This window comes from Lactuca serriola, chromosome 2, assembly GCF_051521515.1.
Source record: "Lactuca serriola cultivar US96UC23 chromosome 2, Lser_US96UC23_V15, whole genome shotgun sequence".
Lineage (NCBI taxonomy): Eukaryota > Viridiplantae > Streptophyta > Magnoliopsida > Asterales > Asteraceae > Lactuca > Lactuca serriola.
This window is the reverse complement of record NC_136409.1, coordinates 216,775,887-216,794,934: the sequence shown is the minus strand read 5'-3', so window position 1 is coordinate 216,794,934 and position 19,048 is coordinate 216,775,887. Positions and strand designations below refer to the sequence as shown.

The 19,048-nt window shown below is 36.8% G+C and overlaps 4 protein-coding genes and 1 pseudogene across 4 annotated transcripts; 3 read left to right on the top strand and 2 right to left on the bottom strand.

The window, feature by feature from the left end:
• Positions 1 to 8,073: 8,073 nt before the first annotated feature.
• LOC145088525 (wound-responsive protein-like protein) lies at positions 8,074 to 8,926 on the top strand. The gene is made up of 2 exons (XM_079026895.1): positions 8,074 to 8,224; positions 8,687 to 8,926. Exons 1-2 carry the CDS (start codon positions 8,154 to 8,156, stop codon positions 8,754 to 8,756), a joined length of 141 nt encoding a protein of 46 aa, XP_078883021.1. The 5' UTR covers positions 8,074 to 8,153; the 3' UTR covers positions 8,757 to 8,926.
• Positions 8,927 to 9,123: 197 nt separating this feature from the next.
• LOC145088524 (17.6 kDa class I heat shock protein-like) lies at positions 9,124 to 9,914 on the bottom strand. The gene has a single exon (XM_079026893.1). The coding sequence runs from the start codon at positions 9,828 to 9,830 to the stop codon at positions 9,279 to 9,281; it is 552 nt and encodes a 183-aa protein (XP_078883019.1). The 5' UTR covers positions 9,831 to 9,914; the 3' UTR covers positions 9,124 to 9,278.
• Positions 9,915 to 11,978: 2,064 nt separating this feature from the next.
• Positions 11,979 to 13,893, top strand: LOC145090803 (7-deoxyloganetic acid glucosyltransferase-like). Its single transcript, XM_079028874.1, has 2 exons — positions 11,979 to 12,492; positions 12,851 to 13,893. Exons 1-2 carry the CDS (start codon positions 11,979 to 11,981, stop codon positions 13,780 to 13,782), a joined length of 1,446 nt encoding a protein of 481 aa, XP_078885000.1. The 3' UTR covers positions 13,783 to 13,893.
• A 407-nt stretch (positions 13,894 to 14,300) lies between these two features.
• Positions 14,301 to 16,394, top strand: LOC145088523 (7-deoxyloganetic acid glucosyl transferase-like). Its single transcript, XM_079026892.1, has 2 exons — positions 14,301 to 14,931; positions 15,040 to 16,394. The coding sequence occupies exons 1-2, from the start codon at positions 14,436 to 14,438 to the stop codon at positions 15,969 to 15,971; spliced, it is 1,428 nt and encodes a 475-aa protein (XP_078883018.1). The 5' UTR covers positions 14,301 to 14,435; the 3' UTR covers positions 15,972 to 16,394.
• Positions 16,395 to 16,907: 513 nt separating this feature from the next.
• On the bottom strand, positions 16,908 to 18,462 carry LOC145090802 (UDP-glycosyltransferase 76C2 pseudogene; annotated as a pseudogene).
• Positions 18,463 to 19,048: the final 586 nt, after the last annotated feature.

The following is a 19,048-nucleotide window of genomic DNA, read 5'->3' as shown; positions in this document are numbered from 1 at the left end:
CTCGCGCAAGTCACACACTCAGCCACATACTTTGCAACATCAAGCTTCATCGTCGGCCACCAGTAGTAGGGTTTCAGGTCCCTATACATTTTAGTGCTACCCGGATGAATCGAGTACATGGTCTTGTGAGCTTCTTCCATCCGAAGATCTCTGACTCCTCCTGTCTTAGGTATCCAAATCCGATTTTGGAACACTTTCAGTCCATGACTGTTTACACCGAACACCAACGTTTTGCCCAAACGTTCCTCCTTTTTGTTATTCTTCTCAGAAGCTTCGCTCTGATCTTTCTTTATACTTTCCAAAATAGTCGAGACAACTTCAATTCTCAACGCTCTTGGCCTTTTCCTTTCAAGATTGACTTTCCGACTGAGAGCATCAGCAACAACATTAGCTTTACCGGGGTGGTAAAGTATCTCACAGTTATAGTCTTTAAGTAATTCCAGCCAGCGTCGTTGCCTCGTATTCAATTCCTTCTGATTAAAGAGATATTGGAGACTCTTATGATCCGTGAAAAGTTTGCACTTCGTGCCATAGAGGTAATGCCTCCATATTTTCAGAGCGAAAACTACCGATGCCAACTCCAAATCATGAGTTGGGTAATTCTTTTCATGCTCTTTCAGTTGTCGAGACGCATATGCTATCACCTTTTCTCTTTGGGTCAAAACACAACCCAATCCAACCCCAGACGCATCGCTATAGACAGCGAAGTCTTCAACTCCATCGGGTAGAGAAAGTATCGGTGCCTCGCATAGTTTCTTCTTTAGCTTCTCGAATGCTTCTTTATGCTTCTCACTCCAAGCATAAATAGCTCCTTTGTGGGTCAAAGCTGACAATGGACTAGCGATCGAAGAAAAGCCTTGGATAAACCTTCGGTAATATCCAGCTAATCCCAAAAAGCTTCGAATCTCCGTGGGACTTTTCGGTTGCTCCCACTTTGTCACAGCTTCAATCTTTGCTGGATCAACCATTATCCCTTCTTGGTTGACCACGTGACCCAAGAATTGGACTTCACGAATCCAAAAATCACATTTGGAGAACTTTGCATACAACTTCTCCTTCTTCAAGACTTCCAACACTTCTCGCAAGTGTCTGCCATGCTCCTCTTGGCTTTTCGAGTAAATCAGAATGTCGTCTATGAACACTATCACGGATTTATCAAGGAAAGGATTACAAACCCTATTCATCAAATCCATGAACGCTGCCGGAGCATTGGTTAGTCCAAACGACATAACCAAGAACTCGTAGTGTCCATATCTAGTTCTGAATGCAGTCTTCTCGATATCTTGCTCTCTTACTTTTAGCTGATGATATCCTGACCTTAGATCGATCTTCGAGAAATAGCTCGAACCTTGCAATTGATCAAACAGGTCATCAATCCTCGGCAACAGATATCTATTCTTTATGGTTGCCTTGTTCAGCTCTCGGTAATCAATGCACATTCTCATACTTCCATCTTTCTTCTTCACAAATAACACCGGAGCTCCCCAGGGTGATGAACTAGGTCTAATGAAACCTTTGTCCAATAACTCCTGAAGTTGCATCATTAGCTCCTTCATCTCCGTCGGTGCTAATAGGCCGCGACAGAAAAACTTCGTTATAAATTCATAACTTCTTCGTTTGACGTCTGTTCTCGCCTAACTTTTTATCGCTTCGATACCAACAATGAGATCTTCGATTCTCATTTAGATTGCTTCGGCTAAAAACCGCTCGATCTCAAATCGAGTATTTCATGCTGCACACCGCTAAGTCGAAACTTCGATAAATCATAACTTCCTCATACGAAGTCAGATTTGGGCGTTCTATATATATTCGAAAACCTCGTTTCAACTACTACAACATTATCCAAAGATATTAAGTTTACTTTACACTTAAATTTTGACACTTATTTTTATTCTTAATTAATCAACCACATAATTAAGCAATTAAGCACAAAACACATAATACTCAAATAATACATTCTTATTATTTCAAAACGGGTTACAAAGGTTAACCTAGACTATCACATTGCTAAAAACGGCAAGCCCGAAAACACAGGCGTTACAGTACTGGCATCACATTTGGCTCTAACCAATCCTACGATCTTCCAAGTATTACAGATGTTGAGGCCCACTCATAGCCTTTCACCCTACCATGCAACAATCTAAATTATCCTAGATGATGCCATGAGCCAACTCATAGACTTCCGTCACTAGTACCACCGCCTACCGACCGAGTGAATGCTACGACTACTCCGCAGTCTTATAATACTTCCACAACCGCATCCTATCCTAGTGAATGCTATGGATGCTCCGCAGTCTTACATCACATTCACAGCCACACACTAACATGGTGAATGGTACGGCCGCTCCGCAATCTTACATCACTTCCACAACCACACACTATCCTGGTGAATGCTACGGCTGCTCCGCAATCTTACATCACTTCCATAACCACACACTATCTTCGTGAATGCTACGGATGCTCCGTAGTCTTACATCACTTCCACAAATCACACACTATCCTGGTGAATGCTACGACTGCTTCGTATTCTTACATTACTCTCGTAACTAAACACTAACCAAAAACACTACGAGTCAAAACCTTGCCTACTGAACTCTATCATGTGTTCATGTCGTGCTTTAGACCACAAAACCTTCATTAGACAAGAACAGGAAGAGAGGTCCTAACACAACCCTCGACCTGAACCTAACCATGAATCCATATCATTTGCTCCGATGCTCGTCACTGACCAAAGAACACTATTTCTTGCTTAACTTTGAACCCTCTCACAACCAGAATTGGCTCTCTCGTTGATTGACCTTCCCAGTTAATCCTTAATCAAACAATATCTTATCAGCACTACCCGATTAGCCGTTTAAGGTCTCGTCTTCCAAACGATAGTATGCTCCACACTTATATTACTGACCTATCTTGGATTCTTCCTAGCCTCAAGGAACCCTGACACTCCCTCCAGATATATCGATCCAAAACTATAACGTGGGCATAAATTCTAAAGTGGCTTCACACTTGTAACTATCCTTGGCAGCCCTAAGTGACCATCCCTCACTTGGATTCATCTATGTTCTGATAAATTCATATTCATTGGATTACTTGGACATCCCACAATCTTCCTACCTAATCATGTAACGCCCATGTTTCTAGGCTAAGCGTTATCTTAACGATGAAATAGTTAGGGTCAACAGTTGTAACCTATTTTGAAGTAATGAAGATGAATTATTTGAGTATTATATGAATTATGTGCATTTTACTTGCTATTAACGACGTAATAAAATAATAATAAAAATAAGCGTCAAAAAGAAATAATAGATAGACCAAATATCTATGAAGAAAATTGAAGTAGTCGTAACAAGGATTTTGGGGATATAAGGAACGCTGAAATCCGACTTATAACAAAGAAGTTATGACATGTCGAAATTTTGCTGCAAAATCGACACGACATCGGGAATCGTAAAAGGTGAGTTTACGATAAAATACGTTTTAGATTTAGCGATCTAAACGAAAGTCGTAGTTTACGTTAAACCGAGAGCCCGCATAAAAATAACGTCAAAATCTGACTTCGTATGAGGAAGTTATGGTTTTTTTAAGATTTAGCATAGTAGTGCACAACCCAGAATTCAAATTTTAGATCGAGCGATTTTTAGTCGACACAATCTAAATAAGAATCGAAGATCTCGTTAATAAAAACTCAACGATATAAGGACAGATGAAAATGGACGTCGAATGACAAAGTTATGAAATTTTAACAGACTTTACCTGTCCAGGCCAGTTAAAATATAACTTTAAAAAAAATTCTAAATTAGCCAATAGAGTCTAAACGAAAGTCGTAGAGTACGTCGCCACCTACGTGTGGACATAAAAAACATCAAAAACGGAGATCTTATGCGAAAGTTATGAAATTTAGAAGTCGGGAATAGGCTGTTGCGAAGAGGGTGACGTGGCAAAATCCTGACCCTTGCTTGTTCCCTATGGCCTCGCATCTGGAGCTGACACCTGCCCCTTCGTACGTGCAGCGTACCCCGAGTTTTGAATCATCACTTTAACAAGTGAGTGCATAGTTACTTTCATCTTATATATATATATATATATATATATATATATATATATATATATATAAATTACATGTTATGTGTGCATATTATCTGTGTACTTGATATTTATGATGGATGAACAAAATATACATGTTTTACTTGATTTAAATTGTATATGTATTTAATATAAATTACGTGTTATGTCTGCATATTATCTGCATATTAATCTCTTAAGCCCTTTCATCCAACACTTAGGTCTAGTCCCGCAACATCATTCTAAGTCATAAAGTTTTCACCTTTATGACTTTCCATGTCTAAAAAAGGTCCAAAAGCCAAAACCTTAACTTCTTAATCTATTAAGACATCATGACACTTTCATAGAAGGAATAGAAGGATCAAGATCACATTTTCATGGATCCTAATAACTTCATAATGGATAAAGTTCAAACTTTATCCATTAGAATGGTTCAAACCACAAAGATCTAGACTTTAAGTATCAAAGGGACCAAAAAGTGCAACTTTTTCAACTTAATCCATTAAATTTAAGTCTCTAACCTTCATATCTGAATCACAATGATGTTTAGATGGATAAAGTTTCCAACTTTATCCATAACAAGGTCATAAAGTTTCATGATCAAAACTTTATGCACCAAAATGACCAAAATCTCATAACATCCAAAACTAGCTAGATCTAAAAAATGCATCATCAAGATTCAAACTTTATACCTTTAGAAGAGAGATAAAGGTAAACAAAGTCCAGATCTACAAGCTCCAATGCAAACAACACTTCTCCAAGAAATTCCTTCTTCTCCAAGGTGCACCATGCATACTCCAAAGCACTCAAAAACACCTTCTTTTAGCTCATGCACAAGGCTCAAACTAGGGTTAGGGTTTCATGAGAGGGTGTTGGAGAGGTGGAGGGTGAGAATCAAATGGTTTTGGGGGAGTTAAGGAGCTTAAATATGGCTCAATACACAAAAATAGGGTTTGGGCACTGATCGCGTACGCCCTGTGTACTCCTAGTACGCCAAACGTACTCCCCCACTGTACCCCCATCGTACTCAGCTTAACCCAAACCGTCCAAGCTTCAAACGATCATAACTTATTTGTTTCAACTCCGATTTTGACGATCTTTATATCCACAGAAAGGCATTAAGGAGCTTTGCAACCCTATCTAATTACTTTTTCCATAAAACACATCGAACTAAAATCCATAATTCATAAAAGAAGTATGAAACACTACTTTCCCAGTTGACCCTTTGACTCCACAACACAAACTGAACTATTGGATCACATATCAACAACACCCACATCCAAATGGGCCTAAATCTCTCTTCCCCAAAGCCCGAAGCCTTATGATACTTGATCTTTGGGTTACGGCCCCGAATTATAAAACGACCCGAAACAGGGTGTTACATCGAAACCTTAATCACACTTCCTAAATCTAAAATTTCAAGAAAAATTTGTTTTCTATTGAAATTATAATAATTAAACAAAAATAGCAAATGAAAAATAATACAATAAAAATTTTATTAAAATATGAATCTTATATAATTATTTGATGTTTAATGCAAGGCTGCCGATATATCGATGCATCAACTTTTATGTGTACATGTTCTAATGAACAAAACTAGATGATTGCAAATTGTTGTAATTTATATATCATAAAGTTAACTATGAACTTTCTAATGTATGTTCAACTTCCATGTCTTATTGTTCGACTATGCACATAGGTAGAAACTATCTGACACAAAACAGTCTGTGAAAAGGCCATAACGAACTAGGTAGCACCTAAAGGAAACTAATTACCGCACTTAAACTATTTCCAGAAACAAATAGTCGCCGCTCGCTGCTTTGCGCGGGTAAATGACTAGTAATAGATAAAAGCATAATTATAAGCATGAAATTTTTTAAGTTGAACTTTGGCGTTTATATTGATAAAGTTACATTTCGACGTAAAAAAACATGAATGGAAAAAACACGTACATAATCTAATGCCTTGTGACAAGATGTAAAAAGCATAATCCTCCTTCGGCAGTAATCTCAAGCAACATAATGTTGTTTATCTTATTTGCTAACTCATATGGGTTTATATAATCATTCTCCAACTTCAAAAATGCACATTATTTGCTACAAAACATTGAAACTATTAATTACCAAGAATACCCCTTGTTCAAATATGAAGCATGATCTCGACAATTATAAAGCAGAGAAATTTTGTTAACCATATTGAATGCAATCAATACCTTAAAATGATTACTAATTGGTTTCAATCTCCATAGTGTGCAAACAGTGAAATCATTATTTGGTTTAGGTCATTAATAAAAAAAATAATTCCTAGTAAAAAAATGTTAAAAACCTTTTGTGAACATCTAAAAGTGTTAAAAATAACATGTATTCACCACATCTCTCCATGACCGTAGAAGGCTCTTCTAATCTTTGAGAGCACATTGGGGACTTTCTTTAAACAAAATTGTTCCTCTCCTTTTATATTATAAAAATAAAGTTGTAAAGACGTAATGGCGGTGAAGTGGTTTCTTTTTCTTAACCATCACTCTGATTACCCAAAAAATGATTCACACTAAAATTTGCAAACAATACAAAAATCGAGCATCATGGTCTTTTATTTGTTTAATTCATAAAAAATTATAATTGATAAATGATAAAATACCATAATTATAGGAAGAAAAGCCATCTAATTCAACCTCTTGAATTAAGTCCTATGAAAACAAGTATACAATCAACATCCTTCATTTCGTATATCTATAAAACAATTATTTGCATAAGGAAATGTATAAATTTTCAAAAAAGAACCTCAATATGCTTGCCAATAATCTCTTCATTCATAATTTATCTCATATTCCAGATTTTAAAACGGTGATTCTGATAACATTTTTTGAATTTTAGTAAGAAAATCTACATAAGTAGCCCACCTATGAAAATTAATAAAGTTCTAATTACATTTTCACTATAGAACAATAAAGCTCTGATTCAGGAATCCTACTAACTTTTTGGTTTCCTCGTTTCTACTATCTTCCTTCACAATCTATCTATACCCTAAACAAATTAATGGACTTTTATTTAGGGTTTTTTTAGTGAAACGTGATTTTTACAGTAGGGTAGAGGAGGACCGATGAGATGTAGGGAGAAGCAAAGACCGAAGATTCCAAACGTGATTGAGGGAAAAAAACATATCCATACTCTGTTTGGAGTTTTTAGAGAGAGAGAGAGAGAGAGAGAGAGAGAGAGAGAGAGAGAGAGAGAGAGAGAGATGGATAAAAAAAAGGAGAACGTGTGTATGGCGGTTTCAGAGAAGCCGATTACGATGCAAATGAAGCCCCAACTCCAAGCCATAAAACCACAAAACCAACAGCTTGAAACTTATATTGTAGGCAAGTCAATTCAAAATTAACTGTATATATAATGGAGATAGGGAATATACATTACAACCTCACCTAAGCGTAGGTACTAAACTTCTAAAATATGTCGTTAAACACGCTAAATATACCCGGTTTGGTTTCACTTGGTAAATATATCATCCTCTATAACATTTCTTTCTTTCATTATCGTTTTACCATCTTTGTTTTCTTTCCTCAATTATCGTTTATTACTTCACCCAAGTGAACATTACTAAACCCTAAACTTAAACCCTAAACCCTAAATTTAAACCCTAAACCCTAATCCTAAACCCTAAACCCTAAACCCGAAACCCTAAACCCTAAACCTAAACCCTAAACCTTAAATCTAAACCCTAAACCCTATTGTGTCGATCTTGAATTTACATCTTGAATTATTAATTGTGAATCCATTAACCGTAATCTTTATATAGTAAAACAATGTATTTTCAAGAAGTTTAGTACCTAAGCTTATATTGGACTATAATGTTATTCCCTTTTCCCATATATAATATTATAATCTGCTAAAAGTCCAACCCAATTTGTTGTTTATAGGTTTAATATTTTAATGGGCTAAAACTCTTTAGAAGCGAAAGTAACCCGGGTTTGGGTTCGACCCGATTTGCTCTTCCTTTACATATACATATAGAGGGTTGGGTTCTCTAGAAATTAGGGTTTAACGATAACAAGTCTGAAAAAAGTTTCATCGAAATAGCACCAATCTGCAGCAATGATCTACGACGTCAACTCTCCGTTGTTCCGTTCCTTCCTCAGCCAGAAGGGAGGCTCAGCTGATAAAAGGTACTGCTCGTTTCATGGATCTTGAATTTGGTAATGAGATTTGTGTATTTTATGTTTTTCTTTTGCAATTAGTCGGCTTCGTATTATGTGATTCGAGTATTCTTTGGTTTGCTTATTTGCTATTTTGATTCATACGCGTTATCTGTAAATGATTTCGTCAAGATGTTTTATTTTGCTCAGGTGATAAAGATGATTAAGTTTATATACGCATATCGTGTCTTACAGGTTTCAGTTTTAACATGTAGATTTCAGCCATGCTTGATAAGTTTTTTGCGATTCATCTATGATAAAACATTCATTGTTCATGCTTCGGGTAGCGAAATAAATAAATGTAGGGCTTAGGGCTGTTGATTGACGGATGCTTTTAGGGCTGGAGTTGTAGATCTAACATTGTGAACCAATTATTTATGTATTTCAGATTATGTTTTTTTACTTGTTAATCCTATCTGCTTTTTTGTTCAGGAAAATGGAGGAGAGGCCAAAGGAGCAAAAGCCAAAGGCAAATGAAAACAAGCCTGTCATGAATGAGTAATGCTGTCTTTTCAACTAAACACATATACATGGTGTATGTCATATCTTTCTTTGTATTTTGTTCATGGAGTTTTATGATATAGCTGGTATCATGTCTGTTATGAGGTCATTATCTTCATCACCTTTTGACTGTTTGATATTTCTTTTGTAATGATCTTTGTTCGGGATTTAGATTTTTCTAGTACTCAAGTTACAAACTTTATCTCAGGTTTAACAAAATACTTTAAAAATATATACCTCAAGATGTGATTATCCTGTAAAACAAACAATAACCGATATTGCGATTGGCCAATTGAAACAAGTTGCTGTATAATTTACATGTTAGATCTGAAAAATTAAAAGGATTTATAAGGTTTCTCATGTCACCCTCAATTGTGAATATATACTTTTACAATAGTATATAATACAAAGCTTTTATTGACGACTTAACATAAAAAGTTAAAAGAACTTAATAACCATACAAATAATCTCACAAAACCCACACCACACTACACGACTAGATTATTACATTCTATACAAAAACCTATCCGGAGATATCAATAGCCTTCACTTCTGGCTTCTTCTCTTCCTCCTTGGGCACAGTCACTGTCAGCAAGCCGTTTTCCATTATAGCCTTTACTTGATCCATCTTTGCATTCTCTGGCAACCTGAACCTCCTGAAAAACTTCCCGGAGCTCCTCTCCACCCTATGCCACTTGTCATTCTTCTCCTCATGTTCTCTGCTCCTCTCTCCGCTTATCTGCAACACCCTTCCATCCTCAACCTCCACCTTCACCTCCTCCTTTTTCATCCCAGGCAAGTCCGCCTTAAAAACATGCGCCTCCGCCGTTTCCTTCCAATCAATTCTTGTCCCGGCGATTGCTGCTGTTACGTGTGTAGATTCAGGGGTGTTTCCAACGGCGCTGGAGATTCCCTGAAAAGGGTCCCAGATGTCGAGGGAGAAAGGGTCATATACGCTGCTCCTCCTGCCGCCAAAGAAGCTTGGAATGACCGACATGTTTGATACTTTGAAAGGTTTATCTCTAGTGGTGTCAATTATACTGTTCTTCACTGAGACCTGAGAGGATAGAGACATAGAGTTATTTATAGGTGAGAAAAGATTGAGCCTTGAGGCGGCGATTTCCGCTTTCCAGACTTCTCTTGAAAATACACTTCTGAAAGGTTCTACAGTCTACCGGACAGAAAGAGAGCCTTCGTTTGTTCTTTATAGTTTATCCTTTAACGAAATTGGGCCATGAATCAGCCCAAACAAAGTAAAAGAAGATGACATTTCCTCTGCTACAGTCCAACTGTCAACTTGCCACCAATTTGTACTTTTTCAATCATAAAAGTTTGATTAGATGGTGAGTACTCCACGGTTTAATCACATTCATATCCTCAAGTCATGGGAACCAATTTTGGGAGAAGGTTTTAACCGTATGGCTATTGATTTTGAAGTAAAAGGACATGTTTGGAGGTGTAGTTCATTACATGAACATTACAAAAAGTTCCTAAATAATTTAATGTCAAGATAAAATAATGATATTCTAAGAATAGGGTATTACTTCTAATGCCATGTGAATGTCATCTTATATTTTTATAATGACACTTAATTTTCTTGTAATTTAGAAGGGTTGTTTGCTATGCAACGTTTATTTTTTATTTTGATTATTATCTAAAATAATCTAACTTATATAAAACTTATAATCTCACCTAACCAGTAACTCGGGTATGACTTCTAATGTGTTTTCTTTAAGAGGCCCCATTATATTTCGGTTGGCAAAGGTAATCATATTCCAGTTATTGGTTATGGCGATTCCACATCCTCCGCTAACCAAAGATACACCCTTAAAAGTGTTTGCTCCGTGTCAAACATAATAAAAAGCCTTGTTTCGGTCCATATTTTAACATTAGAAAACAAACTTTCATTAGAATTTGACCCGGTTCACTTCCACATATGTTATGCCTCTTCATGTAGTTCTCCACACAATCTTCCCGACCCCCTAGTACAAATGCTTGGGCATCTGGGATCTTCTGTTTTCAACTTTTTATGCAAATGTAATTTCCTTTTGGGTAATAAAAAAAATTTATTTTCAGTTCTTGTTCAATAGGAAAACATTGTTGTTTACATCTTCGTAGTTCGCATTCTATTACTCTCTCCATTTAACATTATACATGTGGACTGATGGACTTCACCCATTCCTTCACAATAAGGTCATAAATATTACCTTGTCTTACTAGAAGACTATTCACACTTCCTTTGGACATTCACCGTTTAAAAGGAATCGAAAATTTATACCACCTTTATACAATTTCAATATATTATACGTATATCTTAACTTAGTTCAAAAGGAAATAAAAACTCGTAAATGCATTACTGTTCGAGAATTCAACAATCCCATTTCCACAGAATATGTAACTCAACCAATATGCAATTCCAATTTTCTTGCGCATATACCCCCTCAACATGGCAAAGCCGAATATATCATATAAACTATAAATAATATGATATATACAAACCATAGTTGGAATGATCCCATGAAAACTGAGTATAATGCTTTGCTTAAACAAAATACTTTTGAGTTGGTCGGGACCTCGTGATGTCAATTTCTTTTACACTCCCAAAAAACCGATCAATTTCTTCTACACCCAAACAAAAATCTAAATAAGAAGGTATAGATAAACACTTATAAGAGGCTGGAAATAATTTCTTGTACACTTCAATCAATTTCTTCCCGTTGCCATATCATCTCCGATATAAAATCCCAGACACTTCATCATCATCAAAAGTGAAAATGAGTTGACGGGATAAAGATGTTAGGATGAAAGTGGGGGTGTAGGGTGGGGTATGGGAGATAGGGTGGGTTATTTAATATTAAAACTTTGTATATGAGAAATAAATAATGATAGGAATAAGAAAAACGATTCATTTTAATTCGACCGATGACCAAAACCGAAATAAAACCAAACTATATGGATCGTCTGAATGAAAAATAAAATAAAAACGAAACTTGCAATTTACCTAAACTATAGGGGCGAGTTATATAATTTACTCTTACATTATGTAAATTGTAACAAGCTAGCAAGCATATTATGCATGAACAAAAAATCCTCCGTACCTCAGGTCTACGGAACAAAGAGGATGATTCTCTCACATGTCATTTGCATTTTCATCAAATAAGCGAATCAACAGGAACTGAAATCAATTATATGTAATCCTAAAATCCATTCTTCAATTTGCAAAATGGATTCTCAATCAAGTTCTCCACATGTACTCATATTCCCCTTTCCGGTCCAAGGCCATGTTAGTTGTATGCTCAAACTTGCAGAGCTCCTCTGTCTCTCCGGTCTCTCTGTCACCTTCCTCAACTCCGACATCATCCACCGCCGCCTCCTCCGGTACACCGACGTCATCTCACGTTTTTCCCGGTACCCCGGTTTCAGATTTGAGACTATTTCAGATGGGCTTCCGCCTGATCACCCTCGTTCCGGTAATAGAGTTGTGGATATCTTCGATTCCATAAAAATGGTAACTAAACCCATGTTTAGAGAAATGCTTCTCCCTGGTGGTTGCTTGAATTCTGGTAAACGGCCTCCTGTTTCAAGTATTATTGCTGATGGGATTATGTGTTTCACCATTGACGTCGCTAAAGAGATGGGGATTCCCATTTATCTTTTCCGTACGGTTAGTGCTAGTTGTTTTTGGGCTTTTTACTGCATTCCGAAGCTCATAGAATCCGGCGACCTTCCGATCAAAGGTGCATCGTCTATTATCATAGAAAGTTAAAAGTTCCTTCTCTTGGTGTTTACCTTTTCTTGGGTCGAATACAACATTTTTTATGGACTCCATTCAAATTAGTTATTAATATCACTCAATTTTTCCATACGATTGAACGAAAAAAGAGGGATAATTGTTTTAAAAGATGGTGTCAAACAAATTGTTATACAACGAGAATGGTAAAAAATGCAAGAATTCATAAGTCTAAGGTTCGAGTTTGAGCATCAACTTACGATTACTTTTTGGTGTTGGCCGTGAGGCTGATTAGCGAGATGACTTTTAGCATTTTTTGAAAATTTGTAGTTATTATACTAACCCGAGTTGTTGATAATATGCAGAAGACGATGAAATGGATAGGCTTCTACTTGGTGTCACAGGGATGGAAAAGTACCTTCGGCTTCGTGACCTACCAAGTTTTTGTCGTGCAAACGACCTATCAGATAGAGCTTTCCAAGTTGTCACAACTGAGACACAAGAGACCTATCGAGCAAACGGACTCATTCTCAATACCTTTGATGATTTGGAAGAATCTGCCTTAGCTCAAATCCGCAAGCACATTCCTAACCTATACTCGATCGGACCTCTTCATGCCAACTTAAAATCCCGATTGGAAGCAAAATTGACATCACCACCTAGATCATCAAATAGTCTATGGGAGGAAGACCGAACTTGTATGACATGGTTAGACGAGCAAGCTCAAAAGTCGGTTATATATGTTAGTTTTGGAAGTATGACCATGTTGAGTAGAAATGAACTCATTGAGCTTTGGTATGGGCTTGTGAATTCTAGAAAGAAATTTTTGTGGGTTGTTCGGCCCAATTCCGTGGCAGGAGATGGCCAAAACATTCCGGCCCAATTACTAGAGGGTACGTTGGAAAGAGGGTATATGGTGAGATGGGCCCCACAAGAGGAGGTCCTAGCTCATCCCGCAGTTGGCGGATTTTTAACACACAGCGGATGGAACTCAACGTTGGAAAGCATAGTGGCTGCAGTCCCGATGATATGTTGGCCTTACTATGCGGACCAACAAGTTAATAGTAGATTAGTAGGAGAAGTGTTGAAGTTAGGGTTTGACATGAAAGACATTTGTGATAGGGTTGTTGTTGAGAAATTTATTAAGGATTTGATGGACACAAAGAGAGATGAGTTAACAAGACCGGTTGAACGAATGATGAAAATGGCTCGAAGATCGGTTGCTAAAGATGGGACTTCTTATAGTAATTTGAATCGATTGATTGAGGATATAAAAAACTCGAAGGAAAAAAGATGAATATGTAGTGTGAATTAATATAATTCATTTTGTTTCTAGATTTTAAATAACTTTCTTCTTTTCATATTTTGTAAGCGAAACTTATCGATTTGCCCTGAAGTTGTATGCATGTAACCCAACTGCTGTGAGGCGACCTTGTCATGCTAATGATAACCTTAGATCTTTCGAAACATAATTTTCATGAGTGATGTGAAAATATATATGTATATTTCTCTGTAATTGTTATATATCTTTTAGTTGGAAGTTTATATCCAAAACTGTTGTCAGCGTATACCTTTACAAAACAAATTACATTGTCAATAATCATTTCCCCAAATGAACTCAATATTTTTTATTTATGAACGTCATCTAAGTTATTTTTTAACGGCATTATTTTAGTTACTTATCAATTTGAAGTTGAAAGGTTGATAAAAAAAAGTTGCATTTTTTCATATTTAAAAAATTAAACAGGAAAGGAAAGAGACACATAAATATATCTTTATCTGCTGTGACCATCATATCTTTTCCATGATTTGGAATTGTAATTTTAACATTATCTTCTTCATCTTCCATTTCAATATAAAACATCAGGTCGCCATTGTCAAATTTCCACAGCTTCGAGTCATTAGTGTTGGCTTACTCGTCTCGATACACTCTCTCAAATTCAATTGATTATGCCTCCTCATGTCTTAATTTTCCCATTGTCAATGCAAGGCCCTTTAAATTGTATGCTCAAATTAGCAGAGCTACTCTGTCTCTCCGGCATCTCCGTCACTGTCCTCAACACCGACCACATCCAACGCTCTCTCATTCGTCATACCGATGTCTTGTCCCGATTCAGCCGCTACACTAATTTTCGATTTGAGACTATCTCCGACGGACTCCCCGACGATCATCCTCGTTCCGGCGAGCGGTTTCTGGAGATATTGGAAGGATTCAGAACTGTGACGGAGCCGGTTTTCAGAGAGATGATGGTTTCTGGATGCTTCAGTTCCAAATCCGGTTTTCCGGTGACGGTTATCATACCTGATGGATCCTTTTCGTTTGCACTTGATGTGGCTGAAGAGATTGAGATTCCTTTGATTTATTTTGAAACTGTTAGTCCTTGCGCTCTTTGGACTTATTTGTGCCTCCCTAAACTGATCCAAGCCGGCGAGGTTCCTTTCAACGGTGACCTAATTAACTTCTTTCCTTTCACCGGCGATGCACTGCAGCACTGTTTGAATTTTATTTCACATCTCTAAACAAAATTTTAACCTAATCTGATGATTGATTTAGGTAATGATTTGGATATGCCAGTCAAAAGCGTTCCAGGCACAGAAACGTTTCTCCGGCGTCGTGATCTACCATCCTTTTATCGCTGCGATGACCTTGTCAATCCTGTCATACACATCATCATGAACGAAGCTCAACATGTTCCTCGAGCTCAAGGTCTAATTATCAATACATTCGAAGCCCTAGACGCACCCATACTCGTTCACATGCGCAATCTCTGCCCAAATATTTACTCCATAGGCCCATTACATACCTTGCTCAAATCACGTCTCCAAATCGCACACAAATCCAACGTTTCAAACAGTTTATGGGAAGAAAACAGAGCTTGTCTCTCATGGCTCGACACACAACCGGAAAAATCAGTTGTTTATGTTAGTATCGGAAGCATGGCAACAATGACGGTGGACCAATTCTTTGAAATCTGGCATGGATTAGTGAACAGTGGACAGCCTTTCTTGTGGGTTAAACGTCCAGGGTCGGTTGTTGGAGAGTATGATGATGGTGAAGTTTCGAAACATCTCATGGATGAAACTAAAGAAAGGGGGTTCATGGCGACATGGGTTCCACAGGAGGAGGTCTTAGCCCATTCAGCGATTGGTGTTTTTCTAACACATAGTGGGTGGAATTCTACGATGGAGAGTATAGTGGAGAGGGTGCCCATGATTTGTTGGCCACATAATGTCGATCAACAAGTAAATAGCCGATTTGTCAGTGAGGTGTGGAAGATTGGAATAGATATAAAAGATTCATGTGATAGAGTTATAATTGAGAAAGCAGTGAAAGACGTTATTTTTCAGAGAAAAAACGAGTTTATTTCATCAGTAAAAGCGATGGCAGAATACAGTGTTCAAAGTGTTGCAGAAGGTGGATCTTCGTATATGAATTTAATTAAGCTGGTTGAAGTCATTAAATCAATGGGCAATAAAGCATTGTAATCTAAATAAATATAGTCAAAGAAAAATACTAGTTTATATGTAGTTTACTATATTTGAAGAATATTTAACAGAAATTGATGAGGAAGCCATTGAAGTATGAATTATCACGCCATGTTTACTTGATATGATCCCCAATTTCTGAAGAAGAAAAAGGTCAAATGGATGATCTATTGGCCGTCTTCTTGGGACCATAGAGTAAATAGTAACTTCATCTGTAAAACATGGAAGGTGGGATGCATACGGAAGACAGATGCCATTAAAAATTCAATGGAGAAAACAATACGAGATGTTATTGGATCGAAGGGTCATGAGTTGATGATCGAAAATGTAAATAAAATGAAAAAGTTGGACAAAAAAAGTGTAAGCATAGGCGGATCATCCTATGTAATGTTGGATAATCTAGTTATCTTGATTCATCTTTAATGTTGTAGTTTACATTAACTTTATTTTTTGTGTGTGTACATTTTATTTTAGATTCAAACTTCATCTATTTCAAAAAAGTTATTAGTGATGAAATTTAATAAGAACTATTATATATTTATATGATAACCTTTTTTATAAAGTTTTTATGACAGTTTTAATGATAAACTCATTAAATAAATTTTTAGTTGTGTATCAGATGTTTTATAATTATGGGAACTATAGAATAGAAATTAAAAAGTTATCAGGGTTAAAATAAAAATTAACATTTTTTTTCATGTCAAAAATAAACTTGCACAAAATAGTTACTTATTCACATTGGAGATGAATCACATGATACTAAATTAACTTTGTTTTCTTCTTTCAAACATGAAACATATCGTGTAAGAAGACGACGACGAAATTAGGTGCATGGGATTTATTATTTTTCTTTTTAAACTTTGTATAATTTACACATTCATGAGCCTCATAAATGTGATGAAGATATGCACATAATCTTTTTAACTGTTAGCAAGGATGTGTTTTAATTAAACCGATTAAAATAAACAATAGAACTAACATAAGTACATGATCAAATGTAGTAAAGAATAGTAGATGGATATATTTTATAGAGAAACGATGAAGTCAACTAGATTCTCCAGTGATTCGTATGCAGAACCACCTTTCTCCATAGAACGATTCACCTTCTCTTGAAGATATTTAGATCTCTGTCTTATCTCACATCCTTCTTCCTCCATAATTACACTTTTCATCACTCTTCCAAACTCCTCCTCCGTCCCCTTATCCAACATCACTCCTACTCTCCAAACGTCTGTTACGTATCTAGCATTTATCGGTTGATCATAAGAACAAGGTGAACAGATCATCGGAACACCTTCACAGATGCTCTCCAATGTCGAGTTCCATCCATTATGAGTCCAAAACCCTCCTATGGCTGGATGAGCTAATACTTCTTGTTGAGGAGCCCACTTTACAATACACCCCCTTTCACCAACTTCCTCTATAAACCCTTTAGGCAAAGACTGGAGCCATTCAGACCCTGAAACCGAACCAGGCCGAACCACCCATAGGAACCGTTGCTTACTCTTTGCAAGCCCCCTAGCCATATCTCTGAACTCGGCTTTACCCATTTGAGCGATACTCCCAAAGCTCACATACACTACAGACCTAACTGGTTGCAGATCTAACCATAACATAACACTTCGATCTTGTTCTAGTAAGCTGCTAGAGGATGCTGGGAAATATTTATGAAACGGACCAAGTGGGAAAGTGGGAATACATATATTTTGGGTTATCGCACAAAATGCAGGTTCTTCGAGTTCTTTGAAGGTGTTCCATATGATTCCAGATGCCGCTTTTATAGTTCTGATCATGCTAAAGATTAACTCGAGCTCTCCCTCCTTACAATCTTCGTTAAAAATCTTTAGCATGTCTTTTTCTGTGATCGGTGAAAGGTCTGGGATCGGATCTTCTTCTTCAATTGTGGTTTTGAGGTAGCAGTTTTTAATATGAGGAAGCAAGGCTGAGTAAACAAGGATGCAGGACATGCTGCTGGTTCGTAAAACGATTCTTGGGAGATTAAGACTGTCTGCAACTGATTGAGAGAAGTACCATAGCGCATCTGAGATCACGCATGCAATTGGCTCCTCTTCTTGTAACTTTACTAAACAATCCCTCAACGGATTGATGCAGCTTTTGTTTAAGAAGTTGATGACAGAATTAGGATTATCCAGATTCAAATTCTTGTTTTTGGATTCGGACAAGCCGTCTGAGATCGATTTGAAGGTGAATTGTGGGTAGTTTGATTGGTTTGGCGAGTTGAAATGGGTGTGAATGATGGTAATCTTGAAGCCTTTTGTGTGAAGTATGTTTGCTAATTGAAGCATGGGGTTGATGTGGCCTTGAAATGGTAATGGAAAAAGCGCCAATTGGCGGTTGTTGGGCTGTGGTTCGGTGGACATGGCGGTGGCTGGTTTTTATTTCTCTCAAAGTGGGTGTTCAGAGGTAGCTATGTTGTGTTTGAGTTGATTAAAAAGAGATAGATTTATGTGTATTGCCACATGGAAGTTTGGGGAGGTCACGTGAGTCGTGTTCGACGATGCTTTTATTGTAGGATTCTTAATTCTTATGTCATCTATATATGTAGACTAAGAAACATGGAAGTTTGTGGAGCCCCGTGAGTCATGTTCACTAAAACTCATTTTACATGGAAAAAGTTATTTTATGGAAAAATATGTTTTTTTTTTTTTTTTTTTTTTTTTTAATAAATACATTTAATTTGAATGCTCAATATGGTCCTTACGGTTTGGGAGGTTGGTATCTAACTATTTTTTTTATTAACATGGAACATCCTAATAATTTTGTTTTGGTATGACTTTCGTCCATGTCTTTACCTAAAATGACTCATTTATTCTTAGTAATTTCATTTTGAATTTCCTAATTTCTTATATAGTTATTTATATTATTTTAAAATAAAAGTGAGTCTCATCCCAACTCCACCCATTTCTTGTGGGTTAAATGTCTAAGCTCAATTATTGGAGAGTATGATGATGATGTAATCTCCAAACATCTTATCGATGAAACTAAAGAAAGGGGATTCATGGCGACATGGTAAGTAGGATGAGGTCTTAGTCCATCCAAAGATTAGGGAATTTATA

What these genes read in the sequence shown, in the direction of transcription:
- LOC145088523 (XM_079026892.1), top strand. Translation starts at nt 14,436, where the DNA reads ATGCCTCCTCATGTCTTAATTTTCCCATTGTCAATGCAAGGCCCTTTA. An exon ending in CGGCGAGGTTCCTTTCAACG is followed by an intron (nt 14,932 to 15,039) that starts GTGACCTAATTA and finishes TGATTGATTTAG; the next exon opens with GTAATGATTTGGATATGCCA.
- LOC145090803 (XM_079028874.1), top strand. Translation starts at nt 11,979, where the DNA reads ATGGATTCTCAATCAAGTTCTCCACATGTACTCATATTCCCCTTTCCG. An exon ending in CGGCGACCTTCCGATCAAAG is followed by an intron (nt 12,493 to 12,850) that starts GTGCATCGTCTA and finishes GATAATATGCAG; the next exon opens with AAGACGATGAAATGGATAGG.
- LOC145088524 (XM_079026893.1), bottom strand. Translation starts at nt 9,830, where the DNA reads ATGTCTCTATCCTCTCAGGTCTCAGTGAAGAACAGTATAATTGACACC.
- LOC145088525 (XM_079026895.1), top strand. Translation starts at nt 8,154, where the DNA reads ATGATCTACGACGTCAACTCTCCGTTGTTCCGTTCCTTCCTCAGCCAG. An exon ending in GGAGGCTCAGCTGATAAAAG is followed by an intron (nt 8,225 to 8,686) that starts GTACTGCTCGTT and finishes TTTTTTGTTCAG; the next exon opens with GAAAATGGAGGAGAGGCCAA.